This window comes from Choloepus didactylus, chromosome 17, assembly GCF_015220235.1.
Source record: "Choloepus didactylus isolate mChoDid1 chromosome 17, mChoDid1.pri, whole genome shotgun sequence".
In the NCBI taxonomy this organism is placed as follows: Eukaryota; Metazoa; Chordata; class Mammalia; order Pilosa; family Megalonychidae; genus Choloepus; species Choloepus didactylus.
The window spans coordinates 59,536,999-59,556,406 of NC_051323.1; the positions used below are offsets into that span (position 1 = coordinate 59,536,999).

The window sequence follows — 19,408 nt, forward strand, 5'->3', positions numbered from 1 at the left end:
CCTTTTGATGAGGTTACTTCAGTTAAGAGCCTTTATAAGTTGAGTTCTTTGTAAGTGGAGTTAAAATTCAGACATCGAGAAAGCGACAGGAAGCAAGAGGCTTAGCATCCATGGAACCCAGAAGAGAAGGGAGAGACCAGGAGACACTCTCATGTACCTTGCTCTGTGAGAGGGGAGCCAAGGACTACTGGCAGCCAACCCCAGAATGTCACTGTCTTCAGGGAGAAAGCATCACCTTGATGATGCCTGGATCTGGACTTTCTTCTAGCCTCAAAACTATAAGCAAACAACTTCCCATTGTTTAACTCAACCCATTTCATGGTATTTGCTTGAATAATCTAGGAAACTAAAACACCCCATTCCTTCTTAAGTCTCTGTAATGAGGTAACTATCCAGGTATTTCACTGACACTGTCCTAGAGATAAGCAATGCACTCCTGAGCTTCAAACCCAACGATTAGGATTTGCATGCTACAGTGACTCTGGAGTGAAATTCAAGCCCTAGCTCTGTCACTTCACTTACATCATTCAACAAATAGTTACTGAGTACCTGGTATGTACAGGATACAGTACAAGAACTGGACTAGGCACTGAGAAAAAATAATGAATAAGAAATATTTGGCCACTACCTTCAAAACCAAGAAAGTGCAAACAAAAACAGTTATGTTTAATTCAGCAAATGTGTGTAGCTTGGAAACTAAAATGATGAGGGTTTTTTCTCCCTTAATTTCCTTAAGTGGCAGTGTTTCAACATAAGCAATCTGAGGCAAGAATATTCCAGAAGTAAAATAATTTACAAGGAAAAAAAAAATGAAATGAAAAAAAAAAGACATTACTCACTGATGTAAATGCCAACAGCTCCTCTTCAGTTAACTTATGTACTGGGTTATTCTTTTGGAAGTTTGTGCTTTAAATTAAAAAAAAAAAAAAATTTAATCCTAAAATGTATGTTTATATAACGAAACCTAAATTTTAAAAAAAGTAAAGTAAAAGTCTCTATTTTATATATTTGAAAGGACATATTTTAATATTGTTGCATTATATATCCATGTACATATGAGTTGCTTAAAGTATGAAAATTAATTAATACTGACAAGCTAATGTGGTTGATATACTAAATGTCAATGTAATTTATCTTACTAGAAAAAAAAGAATCCAATCTTTGCCATTCCACAACGAACATGAAAATAATTAATATGGCACCAACTCCTTATTTATTAAACTCATGCCAAAAAAATTAAAATATTACTATATCCATTAGACATGCAAAAATTATGAAGTTGTCAAAGAGGTAGAGCAATAATAATTCTTAGATCCTGCTGATCTTAGTATAATTTGGCATATAATTTGGCACTATCTTATAAATGAACAAGCAAACATCCATGACTCAGCAGTTCCACTCCTACATATAGCACCTTGGGTAATTGTTAAATGTGTGCACCAGGAATCATACACACAAATATCCACAGTAACACTGTATACAACGGCAAAAATTTGAAAACAATCCAAACGTCAAAAAGAGAATGAATAAACTGTGATATAACTCACCCAATGGAATACTGTAGTGCAAAGTAAACTGCACCTACATATAACATGAGTGAATCACGGAAATAACATATTGACAGAAAAAAAGCAAATCACGGAAGACTTCATTAAGATATCACTTTTATATAGCTCAAAAACAAGTAAAATGAAGCAATTTATGTAGAGGTATGATTAAATGTATATATATAATATATATTTTAAAAGTACATATTTTTAAAAGGCAAGAAAACATTAAACACAAAACTTAAGTTAGAGAAGGAGGAGGATGAGATAGGAAAGAAGCATACAGATTGAGCCAATGGCATTTGTAATTTTCTAGTCTTAAACTGAAGGAAGGGTTCACCAATGTTTACATTATTATTGCACTTTATAGCTTACATATACATGTATATACACAGAGACACACATATATCAATTCTTTTGTATTAAATATATCAAAAATTAAAAAGACATACCACCGCATAAAATAATACTACATCCTTGTAATTTGAGAATTTTAAAATGGTCATGAAATATTTATATAATTTTTAAACAACAAACTTAGTTTCATTAGTGGTAAGAAAGAATAAATAAATGGGGGGCAAAGAACTAAGAAATGATTTTGTTCAAAACACATACAACACACACAAATACATACACACTTTGACATTTTGAGTCTGATTCCACGAGGAATGTGTATCATGTAGCAAGCTGATCCAGTTAACCCTCAACATTCAGTTCTCTGATTATGATACTGATGAGTGAACACGAGCATAAAAGCTATTCTGAGTTTAAGAACCTCATCCAAAATGCCATCAATTCATTAGTCACCTGAGTCAGGGTCATGACTGTTTACCATAATTTACTGACTTAAAGGCTTAAAATATCTTACTATGCATACCTAAAAATCAAATAACTTATATATATGAATTAGTTTAGCCTCCTCTCTTGCAGTAATGAGCTTCATAAGAGGCAAGCCCAAGATAGAGGGCTCGGCATGGGTATCCTTTTTTTAACTTTTATTTTTACTCCTCCTTTTTTTTTGGAATAATGAAAATATTCAAAAATTGATTGTGGTGATGAATGCACAATTATACGATGGTATTGTGAACAATGATTGTACACTTTGGATGACTGTATGGTATGTGAATATATCTCAGTAAAATTGAATTAAAAAAACAGACAAACAAAACAAAAAAGAGTCTGAGATAGGGAGCATGAGGTCATCCCCACTGTTGTGTCAATCTACAATTGATAAGAATTTACCTTCTCCAAGTCTCCTTTCCAACCCAACAATGTCCAAGTCACCTCTTTATAGGGTTTAGTAGCCATAGGGATAAAACAAAACTCAGGCAGTGAAATAAAATCACTGTTTACACCTCCCATACTAGCCCAATTCATGAGAATCATCAGTCCATGGATATTATAACCAAGACGTTTTTAAGGCTGCATCATATGTTCAAAGATGCACAAAATAATCAAGTCATTTCTACTAAACAATGAAGATTTAAACTGCTGTGAAATCCATTTAGCACTTTTAACTGTTTTATATATGGAGATCCACCAAGGTTTTATTTGGGGAGAAAAAACAGTTTTTGAAGATGATAATTTTCTTGGTTGGTAGTCCTTTCCCAACTGAAATATAGGAAACTCAATATAATTCAATATACTATTTAACAATTGATGGAATGCCTGGAAATATATTATTTGGTTTGACTTAATTTTCTGAGGAGTTGACAAGTATGAATTTACCAAAATAATATTTCAAAAAATAGCATAAACAAAAGAACTCAGAATTTGGGGTCAGTAAATCCAGGATTCAAATCCTGCTTTTTACTTCTGGGCAAATCATTTAACCATTCAAACCCACTTTTCCCATCTGGAAAACAGAGAAAAGTAACAACTACTCCTAGGGCTGTTAGAATACTAATGAGGAATAATGTGAATGCAAACAGTGTAATGCCTAGCACAAAATATTGTACATACATGGCTGTTGTTCACATTATCATATACTAAGTATCAATATGAATTGAACAAATAATTTTCTCATAGTAAATGTAAATTCTGTTATTAGAATCAAATATTGTGGTATAAGAATTGATTTGGATTTAGAAACAGAACACTTATCAATATGGTCCCTTTTAAAGAAGTAAAAGGAGACCATAAAACTGAATTCAACTTTTGTATAAATGAAAACCTATTGTTTATATGTATGAGGTAAAAAGCTATTAAGTTAAAAGAACATATTTTTAAATGCTACCTTTCCTAAATTGCCTTTACTAATTTAAAGGGCTTCAGTGTTGTAACTCCGTGAGATAGTCTATTTTGCACGTTATTAAATCTCAGTGATACCACAGACATGACAATCACAAGACAATCAACTAGGAAGTCTGTGTTTTGCGCTTACAAACCAAAGCCTTAAGTACATCTTTCTTGATGCAGAACAACAGGATTCCCATGATTAATATGAGGTATGTCTTACAACACAAGGGAGAAAATTTCAGCATTAAAAGATTGAAGGTTCTGAATATTCACTGTGTCAACACAGTCTCCCTGGGCCAACAGTGACACAAGTTGTACTGAGTACCAAGGGAAAGATCTCTTGAAAGGGAAACAAAGAAGAGAAGGGCAGAGAAGGGGAAGAAAAAGAAAGTGATAAAAGGAAGGGAAGAGAGGAAAGAAAAAGTAGAGGAAGGAATTCCCTGAAGACCCCAGCTCAACAATATTTCTACTACTCTTCCTCTTCCTTTTTTCTCTTCCCTTTCTCCTTCTCTTCCCCAAGAATAGAGTCCAAAAGTAGGACCAAACAAGGTAAGCAGGGGTGAGGGCTGGCAATAATGACAGGTTGGTAACCTACAGGGGGAATGATCAAATAAGGAAATAAATAAAGGATAACAGGGTCTAAGATCTTCATTGTCAGAAAAGGGAAGCACAAATATGGGGGGGGGGAGGACCTAAGTGAACCCTGTGGTTTTGGAGTAGAATTAGAGATAGCGTGAACTCATGGTTTGCAATAAACATATTGATAGATACAAAAATAAATATAGATGTAAATGTGTATATATGTATGTCTATAGATATACACATCTATTTCTTAGCTCTGTCTGCTGAGAGGGCCTAGAAGCAATCATTACCAACAGCAATGAGTACACTGAGTACCCAAATCTTAGTTTCTAAACTCCTTTCTCCTCTCAAAGCAACCAGGGATCAGCAACAGCTGATCCCAGGGCTGGGGCAGCCTGGCACATCTTGTAGTAAAAAGTAAGGGCATGCTAACAGAGTGATGAGGATGTGTCAAAAGGACACAGAAAACATCCTGAAGGGGCTCACACTAACCAAATCTGGGACAATCCAAGCATCAAAAAAATAATAAGGACACATTATATCCCACTGAATAAAATAGAGCCATAAGTCCTTACTAATATAAATAAATGAATGAATAAATTTAAAGTTGGATGAAGAATGGGATATTTACACAATCTTAAAGTACCTACATACAAAATACTAATTACAAAGGGAAGAAGAATAACCCTACAGTGGAGACACCTGGCAGACACCACTTTAATTAAGTCATCAAAGTTAACTTCACCTTAGTACAACACATTCAATTTGTCCTCCACCTGCAAGGATGCACTGAGAACCACAAAGCTTCACTTCTCTGATACCCTGCTAAAGATAAATGACCTGAATTTAATCACTTAAAAAAAAAAAAACAGACAAATTCAAATTGAGAGAAAGTCTACTAAATAACTGCCACGTAAATTCAAAAGTGTCAAGATCATCAAAGTAAAGCAAAAATGAGTGAGTACTCCAAGTTGACAGAGCTAAAGAGACATGACAAATATATATACATATAAAACATATGTTCTAGGCTGGATCCTTTTGTTATAAAGGAGATTTGGGGGCAAACTGCAAAAACTTAAATGGGGTTTGAAAATTAAATGATAGCAAAGAATGAATGTTAATTTCTTGATTTTGAAAGCTGTATTATGGTTATATACAGAAATACCATTGTTTATTAGAAATGCACACTTAAGTATTCAAGGATGATGGGTACCTTGAAAGTTTTCTGCACTGCCCTTGCAACTATGAAACTGTTTCAAAATAGGAAGAAAAGAAAAAAAGGAAAAACTATTTTCATCACACATAAGGTTCAATAATATTAAAATAATTTTATCCTTTGAAATACAAAAACCTTCCAAATGTCAAAACAGTCATTCTCATCTACCTTTAAAACATTATAAAGAATCTATTCCTAGTTAAGGCTATCCGAAGAAATTTTATGAAGGAGAGAAGAATGAGTATAGCAACTCACAGGGGATTCCTGAAATTCTTACATTCTAACCCTTTAATTTCTGCCCAACAGTTCTCTTTTGATCTTTAATTTCTGCCCAACTGTTCTCCTTTGACCTTCACAAGCATTACAGGATTCCCTATTTATCCAGACCTCTTCATTGCTCCTAATAAAGATTTATTGCAAACACAAGAGAACCAACATGCAACGGGTTCAAAGTAACCAAGTGAGTAATTAACTTACCAGATTCCAAGGATAACAGCAAGCTCTTCAGCACATAGGTCAGGCATCTGAAACTGTTCACAATCTGCTAACTTTATCTCATTCAGAAGAGTATCATCATTGAGCTCAAGATTCTGATGAAACACAAACAAAATATTTGGACCAAAAGTTAAATTTGATTCATTCAACAGAGCAGAACATGACAGGTTTCCGGGGGGATAACAACTTTTTCTTTAAGTTTAGTAACCAAAAGGAGCTGGAGTGGCTATACAAATATCAGATAAAAGAGACTTTAAGTCAAAAACTATCACAAGGGATAAAGAAGGACACTATATATTGATAATATATAGTCTTCATCAAGAAGACATAACTTTCATAAACATACACGCACTTAACAGCAGAGCCCCAAAATACGTGAAGCAAATACTGGCAGATTTGAAGGGAGAAAAAGACAGTTTTACATTAATAGGAGGAGACTTCAGTAAACCACTTTCGATAATGGATAGAACATCTAGACAGATTATCAACAAGGAAATAAAAGACTTGAACAACACTATAAACAAACTAGACTTAAAAATATATAGAACATACATATAAACATATATAGAACACTTCACACAATAGCAGAAGACAGTCTTCTCAAATCACATGAATCATCTGATTGAAAGAGAATATGGTAGGTCATCAAACAAATCTCAATAAATTGAAAAATGATTGAAATCACACATTTTATCTTCTCTGACCATACTGGAATGAAGCTAGAAATCACTGTTAGAAGGAGAACTGAAAAATTCGCAAATATGTGGAAATTAAATCACACAGTCTTAAACAACCAATGGGTCAAAGAACAAATCACAAGGGACATTAGGAAAGCTCTTGAGGCAAATGAAAGCAAAGACACAATAAACCAAAACTCATGGGATGCAGCAGAGACAGTGATGAGATGGAAATGTATACCTCTAAATACTTAGATTACAAAAGAAGATTTCAAATCAGAGACCTAACCTCAAAACTGGAAAAACTAGAAAAAGAGCAAATTAAACCCAAAGCAAGAAGAAGAAAGGAAATAACAAAGACTGGAGCAGAAATACAGAATAAAAAAACAATAGAATCAACAAAACCAAAAGTTAGTTCTTTAAAAAAAACCAACAAAATTGACAAACCTTTAGCTAGACCAACAAAAAGAAAAAAGACAGAGGGGGATACAATCAAAATCAGAAATGAAAAGGGGGACATTACTACTGACCCCACAGAAATAAAAAGGACTACGAGAGGATAATATGAACAACTGTACACCAACAAATTAGGTAACCTAGACAAAATGGATAAATTCCTAGAAGCACACAAACTACCTACACTGATTCAAGAAGAAACAAAAGATCTAAACAAACCAATAACTAGTAAAGAGACTGAATCAATAATCAAAAACTTCCTAACGCAGAAAAGCCCTGGACTAGATGGTTTCACTGGTAGATTCTACCAAACTCTGCAGGAAGAATCCTCCTCAAACTCTTCAAAAAAACTGAAGAGGAGAGAACACTCCTTAATTCATTCTACAAGGACAACATCACCCTAATACCAAAGCCAGATAAAAGGAACCACAAGAAACTTACAGACCAATATCTCTTATAAATATAGATACAAAAATTCTCAACAAAATACTAGCAAACTGAATCCAACAGCACTTCAAAAAAATTATACACCATGATCAAGTGGCATTTTTTCCAGGTATGCATGAGTAAGGGGTCCTGAAAACCAAAATCATCTTGGAAAATAAATACAAAGTTGCAAGACTCACATTTCCTAATTTTAAAACTTATTACAAAGTACAATAATCAAAACAGCATAATATTGGCACAAGGACATCCATGTAAACCAATGGAGGTAAACTGAGACTTCAGAAATAAACTGTCACATCTATGGTCAACTGACTTTTGTCAAGGGAGCCAAGTCCACTCGATGGGGAAAGAATAGTATCTTCAACAAACTGTTCTGGGAAAACTGAAAACACATGCAAAAAAGGTGAAAGTGTGCCCACTACCTCAACTATATACAAAAATTAACTCAAAATGGATCGAAGACCTAAATGTAAGAATTAAATTATAAAACCCCTAGAAGAAAACATAGGGGAGTATCTTCAGGATCTTGTGTTAGGCAATAGACTCCTAGACTGTACACAGAAGCACACCAACAAAAGAAAAAACAGATAAATCGGACTTCATCAAAATTAAAATCTTTTGTGCATCAAAAGACTTTATCAAGAAAGTGAAAAGACAACCTACAGATTGGGTGAAAATATTTGGGGACCATAAATCTGACAAAGGTTTAATATCCAGAGTATATAAAGAACTTCTACAATTCAACAACATGTACTCAAAGAAAATATACAAATGGCAGTAAGCACAAGTAAAGATGCTCCTCATCATTAGCCATTAGAGAAATGCAAAGCGAAACAACAATGGGATATTATTTCACACCCACTAAAACGTCCATTGTGTAAATAGCAGAAAATAACAAGTGTTGATAAATATAGGTAGAAATAGGGAGCCTCATACATTGTTGGTGGGAATGTAAAATCTTGCAGTCACTGTGGAAAACAATTTGGCATTTCTTCAGAAAGTTAAGTAAAGAATTACCATATGCCCAATCAATCCTCTTCTAGGGGATTCAATAGAACTGAAAGAAGGAACTCGAACAGATATTTGTTCACCAATGTTCGTAGCAGCTATATTCACAAGAGCCAAAAAGGGAAAGCAACCCAGGTGTCCATCAACAGACAAATGGATAAACAAAATGTGGTATATACATACAAAATATTATTCAAATATAAAAAGGAATGACATTCTGACACATGCTATAACACAGATGAATCTTGAAGACCTCATGTTTGATAAAATAAGTCAGACACAAAAGAAGAAATATCATATAATCTTACTTATATGATATAAAAAGAAAATTCAAATTAATAGTGCCAGAAATTAGAATAAAGGTTACCAAGGGCAGGTGGAAGGGTGGAGAATGGGGAGTTAATACTTAACGGGTACAGTATTTCTGTTTGAAGTTTTGGAAAAGTTTTGTTAATGGATCATGGTGACGGTAGCACAACATTGTGAATGTGGTTAATACCAATGAATAAAACTCCTGAAAGTGGTTAAAATGGGAAATATGATGTTGTACATATGTTACTACCAAAATAAAAGTTAAAAAAAATAAACTCATAGAAGTGTACAACACAATGAGTGAACCCTAATGTAAACTATGGACTTTAGTTAATAATATAACTATAATAATATTGGCTCATTCATTGTAACAAATGTACCACACTAATGCAAAATATTATGGAAGGGAACATTGTGGGATGAGAGTGGGGGTGGTATATGGGTAAATTCTGCATGAATTTTTTATAAACTTACAACTACTTTAAATAGAAAATTTTAAATATATATTAGTCAGCTATAGAGATATTAAAAAGTTAAAAAAGAACCTCTACCTTTATCACATACTGTACACAGAAATTAAATAAAAATTGATCACAGATTTTAATGTAGAAAATAAAACTAAAAACCTTCTAGAAAAAAATCATAGGAGAAAAATCTTAGCAACTTGGGGTAGGCAGAGATTCCTTAATTAAGACCCAAAAAATATGATCCATAAAAGAAAAACTTGATAAACGGTACTTCATCAAAATTTAAAACTTCTGCTTTTTGAAAACAGTGCTAAGAAAATGAAAAACTACACTACAGACTAGGAGAATATATTCACAATTCAAATATCTGAGAAAGGGACTTCTATTCAGAATAGATGGAGAACTCTCACAACTCAATAATATGAAAAGAGAAACAACCCAATTAAAAACCAGGCAAAATATGTGAACAGATACTTCACAAAAGAATATATATAAATAGCCAACAAACACACGAAAAGATCAGGAAATAATAATTAAAATCAGAATGAACTGTCAGTACATATACATTATAATGGCCAAAATTAAAAAGAATGACAATACTACATGCTGGCAAGACTATGGAGCAAATGGAACTTTCATACATTGCTTGTGGAAACGCAAAATGGTAAATCCACTTGAAGCAGTTTGGTAGTTTTTTATAATACACACACACACACACACACACACACACTCACCATACTGACTCACTGATTTCACTCCTAAGTAGTTACCCGGAGAAATGAAAACATATGCCCTCACTAAAACATGTAGATACATACTCATAGCTACTTTATTGTAATCGCCAAAAACTGGAAACATCCCAAACATCCAATCAACACATAAACAAACAAATTATGCTACATCCAGTCAAGGGCTTTCTATTCAGCAAGAGAAAGGAACAAACTACTGACATGCAACCACACAGATGAATCTCAAAAACATTATGCTGTGCAAAAGAAGCCAGATACAAAAGAGGATAGATCAACAGCTGTCCAGCGCCATGCAGGTAGGGGGTTAACTGCAAAGGAACATGATGGAACTTTCTGAGGTGATAGAAATGTTCCATATCTTGACAGTAACTGTGGCTGGGTGCATATATATGTCAAATTTCATCAAACTACACGATTCAATTCTTCTCTACATAAGTTACACCTCAACCAATGTGATTTTTTTAAAAAATGCATCACCAAAAGGCAATAAAATTATAATGAGATCCCACTTATACACCCACTAAAAAGACTGAGAATACCAAGTGTTGGCAAGGGAGTAGAGGAATTGGCACTCTCATTCACTGAGGGTGGGAATGTAAAATAACAATCACTTTGGAAAACAGTTTGAAGGTTTCTCATACAGTTAAAAATACACTTACCATTGCTTCTCATACTATTTCACACCCATTAGAATGGCTCTATTTAAAAAATGGAAAATGACAAGTGTTGGAGAGGATGCAAGGAAATAGGAACACTCATTCACTGCTAGTGGCAACGTAAAATGGTGCAGCCACTGTGGGAGACAGTTTGGCAGTTCCTCAGAAAGCCAAGTATAGAATTATCATATGACCCAGCAACCCAACTACTTGATCTATATGCAAAAGAATTAAAAGCAGGGACTCAAACAGATATTTGTACACCAATATTCATAGTGGCATTATTCACAATTATTTGTACACCAATATTTGTACACCAATATTTGTACACCAACATTGTACACCAATATTTATAGTGGCATAGTACACCAATATTGTACACCAATATTCATAGTGGCATTATTCACAATTATTCACAATATTCATAGTGGTATTATTCACAATTGCCACCCATGTCCGTGTCCATCAACCAATGAACGGATAAATAAAATGTGGAGTATGTATACAATGGAATATTTTTCAGCCATAAAAAGGAACGAAGTACTGATACATGCGACACATGAATGCACCTTAAAGACATCATGTTGAGTGAAATAAGACAGAAACAAGAGGACAAATATTGTATTATCTCACTAATTTGAAATAATTAGAATAAGCAAACTCATAGTCAGAATATAGAATAAAGGTTACCAGGGCACAGGATGAGAATAGGGAAATGGAAGTTAAGGCTTAAAGTGCACAGCGTTCCTGCTTGGAATGACGGAAATGTTCTGATAATGGATGGTGGTGATGGCAGCACACCACTGTAAACACAATTAACAGCAATGAAATATATATTTGAATGTGATTAAAAGGGGAAATGTTAGATTGTATATATGGTAACAGAATACAAATTTTTTTAAATCCATGGCACTACACTACACCACACAGTGAACCCTACGTTAAGCCATGGACTACAGCTAATAGGACAATTACATCATGTGCTTCCACAACAACACAAGGTGTTGGTAGTGGGGTGGCATATGAGAATCCTGTGGTTTATGCATGATTGTTCTGTAAACCCACAACTTCTCTAATAAAGAAAAAAACAAACAAATGCCCTACAACCTAGCCATTTCATTCCTGGGCATTTAACCAAGAGAATGAAAAATACATTCACACAAAGATTTATACATGAATGTTCCATGCAGCTTTATTCAGAACAGCCAAAGGGTAGAAACAACTCAAATGTCCACCAACAGGTGACTGAATAAACACATCATCACTAATCTACATTATGCTAAGAGAAAGAAACCAGGAACAAAATAGTGTATACCATGTGATTCCATTTACGTGAAATTCCAGAAAAGCAAATCTAATCTGCAACAGAAAGCAGATCAGAAGGAGGGAAGGGGACTGATGGCAATGCGGCACGAGGAGACTTTTTGAAATGATGGAAATGGTTCAATATTTTGATTATGGTGCTGGTTACATGAATCAACCCAATAGCCCAAACTCATCAAACTGAACATTTAAAATGGGTGCCTTTTATTTTCTGCAAATTATTCCTCAATAGAGTTGATTTAGATGTTTTTTTCCTAATTCAACAAAAGTGTAACTAAAACAAGAGAGACTTTAAGCATCAAATGGAGCTAGACAGAGTCCCTTGGTTTTACAATGCTGAAAATAGTCTACAGCTAAGAGGTCAACCTGTGGAAATGGGAGTTAGCGTAAGCAGTTAAATCTGTATAAGTCACTGGCCAAAGGAATAGCCTTCCTTGTCTATCCTTGAATTCACCCTAACTATCTGCAGGGTTACAAGAGAATAGCGCAGCAACCCCTAACAACTGCTGACTGGGAGGAACATAGAACTTGAGGCAGCTCCTCAGGCTCCACAGAAAAAGCGGCTCTTCCAGAAGGAGCACTCTTCCAAAGGCAGAGCCGATAGATGTACAGCACACTCTGGTGGCCATTCATTTTTACCACAGGCCTTTCATAATTTTTTAAATAGAGCTACATATGTAATTCAAAAATTTTTAATAGCCACATTTTTAAAAAGTAAAACTAAAAAGATGAAATTGTTTAACCTAATTTATTAAAAATATTATGATTTTAACATGTATCACTAGAAAAATTATTAATGAGATACTATACGTTCTTTTTTCTCATACTAAGTCTTCAAATTCTGATGTGTATTTCATGCATACAGCACATCTCAAATTTGGACTAATCACCTTTTAAGGGCTCAATAGCCACCTGTGGCTGGGGGCTACATACTGGACAGTGTAGCCACAGAGTCCCCCCAAACTCTCCCCATTATACATTCTTAAAGGGTTGTATCGAACTGTTTATTAATATCTAATATTTAATAACAAACTTGTATAGTAAATTTAAACATCTAATCTGATCCTTTAAAAAAGTATGTTGTGGGAAAACCTTCCTAAGTTCTTGCCTAGGCTAGATAGTCAGGATGTGACAGGAGTCTAAATCTTCTCTCGGCCCAGGACTCCTCCCTTCACCAGAGAAGGCCTGAGATGTCCGTGCCAGCAACAGGGGATTATTTCTTTGCCACACACAAACAGGAGCTCAAAATACTTTCAATCATCATTCAAGATTCTTCATATCCCTATACAGCTCCTTTGGAAATTAAAATGGGTCTTTTCATCTTGGGCACGCTCTCACATAGCAGGAACTGTGAGGCCAGGGAGGATCATGGGTGGAGCCTTCCACATCTCCAGGTCCCACTCCTTCCACATCGGAGCCCTTCTCTTAGTGTAAGAAATCAGGTGTAGACAAAGGATCCAAGATAGCGGATTAGGAGAGACAGGGTAAAATACTTCTCCATGAAAAATACTAGATAAAAGGCAGAAAGTGTTCCAGAACACCAGTTCCAGGAACGTACCGGCTGGACAAGGTCCGCTACATCCACAGTGACCACGCACTTGGTGAAACCAAAAGTCTGTGTTCGGAAACAAGTGAGTGAGGCTGCTGGGGAAACGGCAGCCATACCACAGTGGGGAGAAAACTGGGGGTGGTGTTTGGAGGTCTGTTAGTTTAAAAACCCCAAAAGTGGCTGTGGATCTGACAGCAAGAGCCATGCAGTAGAATGCGGTAGGAAGTGCCTTCTGTGCCCCAGGCACCCACCACAGTATCTGGCGTGGACAATAGCCTTTCGCACACCTGCAGCTAAACGTCCTGGAGCTACAAACAGCCAGCTGCATCAGGCAAAGGTCCACAGAAGTGGGAAGTTACCATGCCCGTACAGTCATCTTTTCAGTGGGCTAGGAATGCCCCTGCACAGGGCTGCAGCCAAGAGCTTCCCTTGGGGATTCCGCATACCTGTGACGTACAGACTTCCTCCACAGAGGCCCGCAGAGTGCATGGCTTGGAGGTGGGGTCCCACATGGAAGTCCCAAGGGCCCTACACCAATCCCAGGGACTTGGGGGCCGCAGCAGACAGAGACTATGGGGAATCTGAGTTGAAGGATTGGACTCAGGCAACAGCATTAAGACTCCGGGAATGGCTGGGAGATCTGAGTCTTAAAGCAGTCTTCCTTGCCTAACTGCACAGGGTACACACCCCCACCCTCAGAGCTGGCGGCCCCAATTGCACACAGAAATTTGGTGCACTGACTAAACCCCATAAGGTTTGGACCCCCACTCACAGCATAGGCGAAACTGGGGAGAACTGGCTTCAGGGAAATAGGTGGCTTAGAGGCGCCATCTGCTGGTAAGTCAGGGAACGTGCACTACACCAAGCTGTAGCTCTGACAAATTATAGATAATTGTTCAAATAAGCCTGCATATCCTAAAAGAACCCTAGTAGGATAAGCAAATGCCAAGAGGTCAAAAACAGAAAATTTTAAAGCATAAGAAGAAACCAGAAGATACAGATAACCCAAACCCAAACACCCAAATCAAAAAATCAGAGGAGACACAGTACTTGGAGCAATTAATCAACACATTAGCCAATCAAAATAAAAAAATCAAATGATCATCTCAATAGATGCTGAAAAGGCATCCGACAAAATCCAGCAGCCTTTTTTGATAAAAACACTTCAAAAGGTAAAAATTGAAGGAAACTTCCTCAATATAATAAAGAGCATATATGAAAAAACCCCAGCCAGCACAGCACTCAATGGTGAGAGACTGAAAGCCTTCCCTCTAAGATCAGGAATGAGACAAGGATGCCTGCTGTGACCACTGTTATTCAACACTGTGCTAGAAGTGTTAGCCAGAGCAATCCAGCAAGACAAAGAAATAAAAGGCATCCAGATTGGAAAGTGTTCTAGTTTGCTAATGCTGCTGGAATGCAAAACACCAGAGATGGACTGGCTTTTATAAAAGGGGGTTTATTTGGTTACATCCTCATGCTGGGCTGTAGCTTCTGGGGTTTCATGCCCTGGAAGCCTGGAATTTTCCAAACCATCAGTTTCTGGTTTCGTTGAACCCAAGAGTTCAGTTCTAAATTTCTCTCTCTCCACTTGCATTTTACTATAAGCCGCAAGGAGAAGCCAGGGTACATCCTCCACACATAGTCTGGAGATCTCCTCAGCTAAGTATTCCAGGTTGTCACTTTCAAATTCTTCCTTCCATCTGACACCAGGACTCAATTTTGCCAAATTCCCTGCCACTTTAAAACAAGGACCGCCTTTCTTCCACTTCACAAAAACACATTCATCGTTTCTCTTCAAGGCCTCATAAGAAGTATATTTCCACAAATAGTCTCTTCAAAGCAGTTTAGGCCTTTTCTATCAAGCTCTTCACAATCCTTCCAGAATCTTCCCCTATCCATTTAAAAAGCCATTCCAACATGTTTGGTATTTGCAAACTCATCAGCAAAAGCACCCCACTTCTGGTACCAAAATCTGTTCTAGTTTGCTAATGCTGCCGGAATGCAAAACACCAGGTATGGATTGGCTTTTATAAAAGGGGGTTTATTTGGTTACATAGTTACAGTCTTAAGGCCATAAAGTGTCCAAGGTAACACATCAGCAATCAGGTACCTTCACTGTAGGATGGCCAATGGTGTCCAGAAAACCTCTGTTAGCTGGGAAGTCACGTGGCTGGCATCTGCTCCAAAGTTCTGGTTTCAAAATGGCTTTCTCCCAGAACATTCCTCTCTAGGCTGCAGTCCCTCAAAAATGCCACTCTTAGTTGCACTTGGGATATTGGTCCTCTCTCAGCTCCCTGGAGCAAGAGTCTGCTTTCAACGGCCATCTTCAAAATGTCTCTCATCTGCAGCTCCTGTGCTTTCTTCAAAGTGTCCCTCTTGGCTGTAGCTCCTCTTCAAAACATTACTCACAGCTGCACTGAGTTCCCTCTGCCCATCAGCTCATTTATATGGCTCCACTGATCAAGCCCCACCCTGAATGGGTGGGGCCATGCCTCCATGGAAATACCTCATCAGAGTTAGCACCTACAGTTGGGTGGGGCACATTTCCATGCAAATCTAATCAGCACCAAAACATCTGCCCCACAAGACTGCATCAAAGAATATGGCCTTTTCTGGGGGACATAATACATTCAAACTGGCACAGAAAGGAAGAAGTAAAACTGTCATTATTTGCAGATGATATGATCTTATATCTGGAAAACCCTGAGAAATCAACGACATAGCTACTTGAGCTAATAAACAAATTTAGCAAAGTAGCGGAATACAAGATTAATGCACATAAGTCAGTAATGATCCTATACACTAGAAATGACCTAACTGAAGAGATACTCAAGAAAAACATTCCATTCTCAATAGAAACTAAAAAAATCAAGTACCTTGGAATAAACTTAACCAAGGATGTAAAAGACCTATACATAGAAAACTACGTAACTTTACTAAACAAAATAGAAGGGGACCGAAAAAGACGGAAAAATATTCCCTGTTCATGGACACAAAGGCTAAATGTCATTAAGATGTCAATTCTACCCAAACTTATCTACAGATTCAATGAATTCCTATCAAAATTTCAACAACCTACTTGGTAGACTTGGAAAAAACTAGTTATCAAATTTATTTGGAAGGAAAGATGCCTTGAAATGCTAAAAACATTCTAAAAAAGAAAACAAAGTGGGAGGACTTATACTCCCTGCCTTTCAAGCTTATTATAAAGCCACAGTAGTCAAAATAGCATGGTACTGGCACAAAGATAGACATATTGATCAATGGAATCAAATTGAGAATTTACAGATAAACACCCAGATCTATGGTTGGCTAATCTTTGATAAGGCCCCCAAAACCACTGAACTTGGACATAACAGTCTATTCAACAAATGAGGCTGGGAGAACTGGATAGCCATATCCAAAAGAATGAAAGAGGACCCTTACCCCACACCCTACACAAAAATTAACTCAAATGGATTAAAGACCTCAATATAAGAAACAGTACCATAAAAATCCTAGAAGATAACGTAGAGAAACACCTTCAAGACCCTGTATTAGGATGTCACTTCCTAGACCTTATACCCAAAGCACAAGCAACAAAAGGAAAATACAGATAAATGGAAACTCCTCAAACTTAAAAGCTTCTATGCCTCAAAGGAATTTTTCAAAAAGGTGAAGAAGCAGCCAACTCAATGGGAAAAAATATTAGGAAGCCACATATCTGACAAAAGACTGATATCTTGCATATATAAAGAAATCCTACAAGTCAATGACAATAGTACGGACAGCCCAATTATAAAATGGGCAAAAGATATGAAAAGACATTTCTCTGAAGAGGAAATACAAATGGCCAAAAAACAAATGAAAAAATGTTCTTCTTCACAAGCTATTAGGGAGATGCAAATTAAGACCACAATGAGATATCATCTTACACCAATTAGATTGGCTTCTGTGGAGAGCCGTCTCCCGGGACGGGCATAGCGCATGCGCTGTAAACCTGCTCCAAAGTCCCCCCGCCCATCGAATGAGCCAAGATGGCGCCCATATCCTGCTTCCGCTTATGACGTGCACACTCACTATTCCTATCTGCCAATTGAGTGCATATGCGCGGCGCTAGATCATTGGTTATGAGTAGAGTACTTAAGAGTTTGCCCAAGCGAACCTCGGGGAGACAGCCCACTAGGAGCCGTACCTGACGGCCACATCGAGGCTGCTCTCCCGCGAGGCACTCTGCCCCGCGTGGAAACCTGTAACAGAGAATGCTTATCTAGCTTCAGTAAAAGACTTGCTCTCGCAACCGCCGTGTGGCTCGAGTCGTGACTTCCAGCCAGGTCAGTTTGCGTGGTCTGCATCTCTCTCTCTCTCATCCCTTGTTTCTCCCCTCGCCGGCCGGGGAACAGGGGTCGAGCGGGGCGGCGCCGGACAAGTGGTGGCCCGTACGGGGAACGCTCCTCCTCCTGCCTCGCTCTCGACGGTCCCTCTGTGAGGAGAGCAGCGCTGCGCATCGAGCTTACGGCGGACTTCCCGCGCCTGATCAACGCGAGAAGGTGAGTGCGTCTTATTACATGATAGTTAGGGCCCGTGGGTTTTCAGGTGACCCCGGGGGACTCGGAAGAGCTCTCCGAGTGACTGAAGTATAGTGCCGACTGCAATCATGGGGCAGTCCGGAAGTTCACCTCTCTTAGCTCCCTTAAAGAACCTTTTGAAACAACGGGGTATCTCGGTCAGGAAAAGCTCCCTTCAGCGTTTTCTTGATGATGTTGATACTTTTGCCCCTTGGTTTGCCTGCACCGGCAGCCTTAGCCTACCCTCTTGGATGAAGCTCGGTCGCGACATAGACCGAGCGCGCCAGACGGGCGTGTGTATGGACCCGATTCTAGTACCCATATGGGAGACCGTCCGTGCGGTCCTTGAACTAGAATCGGCTGCCGGCCTAAGCCCGTCCTCTGCCTTGCAAGAAGCACGGTGCGCGCTCCAAGAAACCCAGTCAGTTTCGTCAGCGGACGGCTCCTATAAGGGCAAACCGCCGGAGTCCAGTGACTCTGACTCAGAGTCAGATAGCGATACTGGCGAGGAGGCGGAAGCATCCCCGCTACTTGAGTGGGAGGAGCCTCCCGCCACACCCGTGCGGCCTTCCGCCCCGCCAATGTCTACCGCTGCACCCCCAGGGACACCCCAGCTCCCAACTGACGCCTTGGGCGGTCCCACCAAAGGACCTCGCCGAGAGCTCCCTCTAGTGGCCATGCCCAGTAAATGTAATTATCCTTTGCTGCCAGACCCGGAAACCCCGATGGGCCGGTCAGGGGAGGGGCAACCTTTGCCGTACCCCCCGCCCGAGTACACAGGCCCTCAGGACCCTTTGCCATTAGGTAGTGGTGGGAGACATTTCTGGAGATGGAACCCTTTCACAACATTTAGACCTTTTGGCATGCTGGGTGGCTACCAGCCACTTGAGCCGCAGCCAGTCTCAGAAATGTACCCGGTTATTATCAATCCCCAAGGTGGCAATCAGCACGAATCATATGATTACAAACTATTGAGGGAATTGAGGCAGGCCGTCCATCAGTATGGCCCCAATGCCCCTTATACCTTGAACATGATCGAGAACCTCTCTGCTCTAAATCATACACCCGCAGATATTTTTCAGCTAGCCCGTGCTTGCTTGCCGTCAGGCCGATTCATAGATTGGAAAGCATGGTTT

The 19,408-nt window shown here is 38.3% G+C and overlaps 1 protein-coding gene across 2 annotated transcripts in view; it reads right to left on the bottom strand.

Annotated features, from left to right (window-relative positions):
• The window catches only part of TTC27 (tetratricopeptide repeat domain 27), a 202,183-nt gene that overhangs the window by 137,135 nt on the left and 45,640 nt on the right, over window positions 1–19,408 (bottom strand). For both annotated transcript variants that reach the window (XM_037806843.1, XM_037806844.1), the window contains exons 8-9: window positions 6,061–6,173; window positions 840–906 (exon numbers count right to left, since the gene is read on the bottom strand). In XM_037806843.1, the coding sequence (XP_037662771.1) occupies window positions 840–906; window positions 6,061–6,173 (180 nt within the window). The remainder of the gene's footprint in view (window positions 1–839; window positions 907–6,060; window positions 6,174–19,408) is intronic.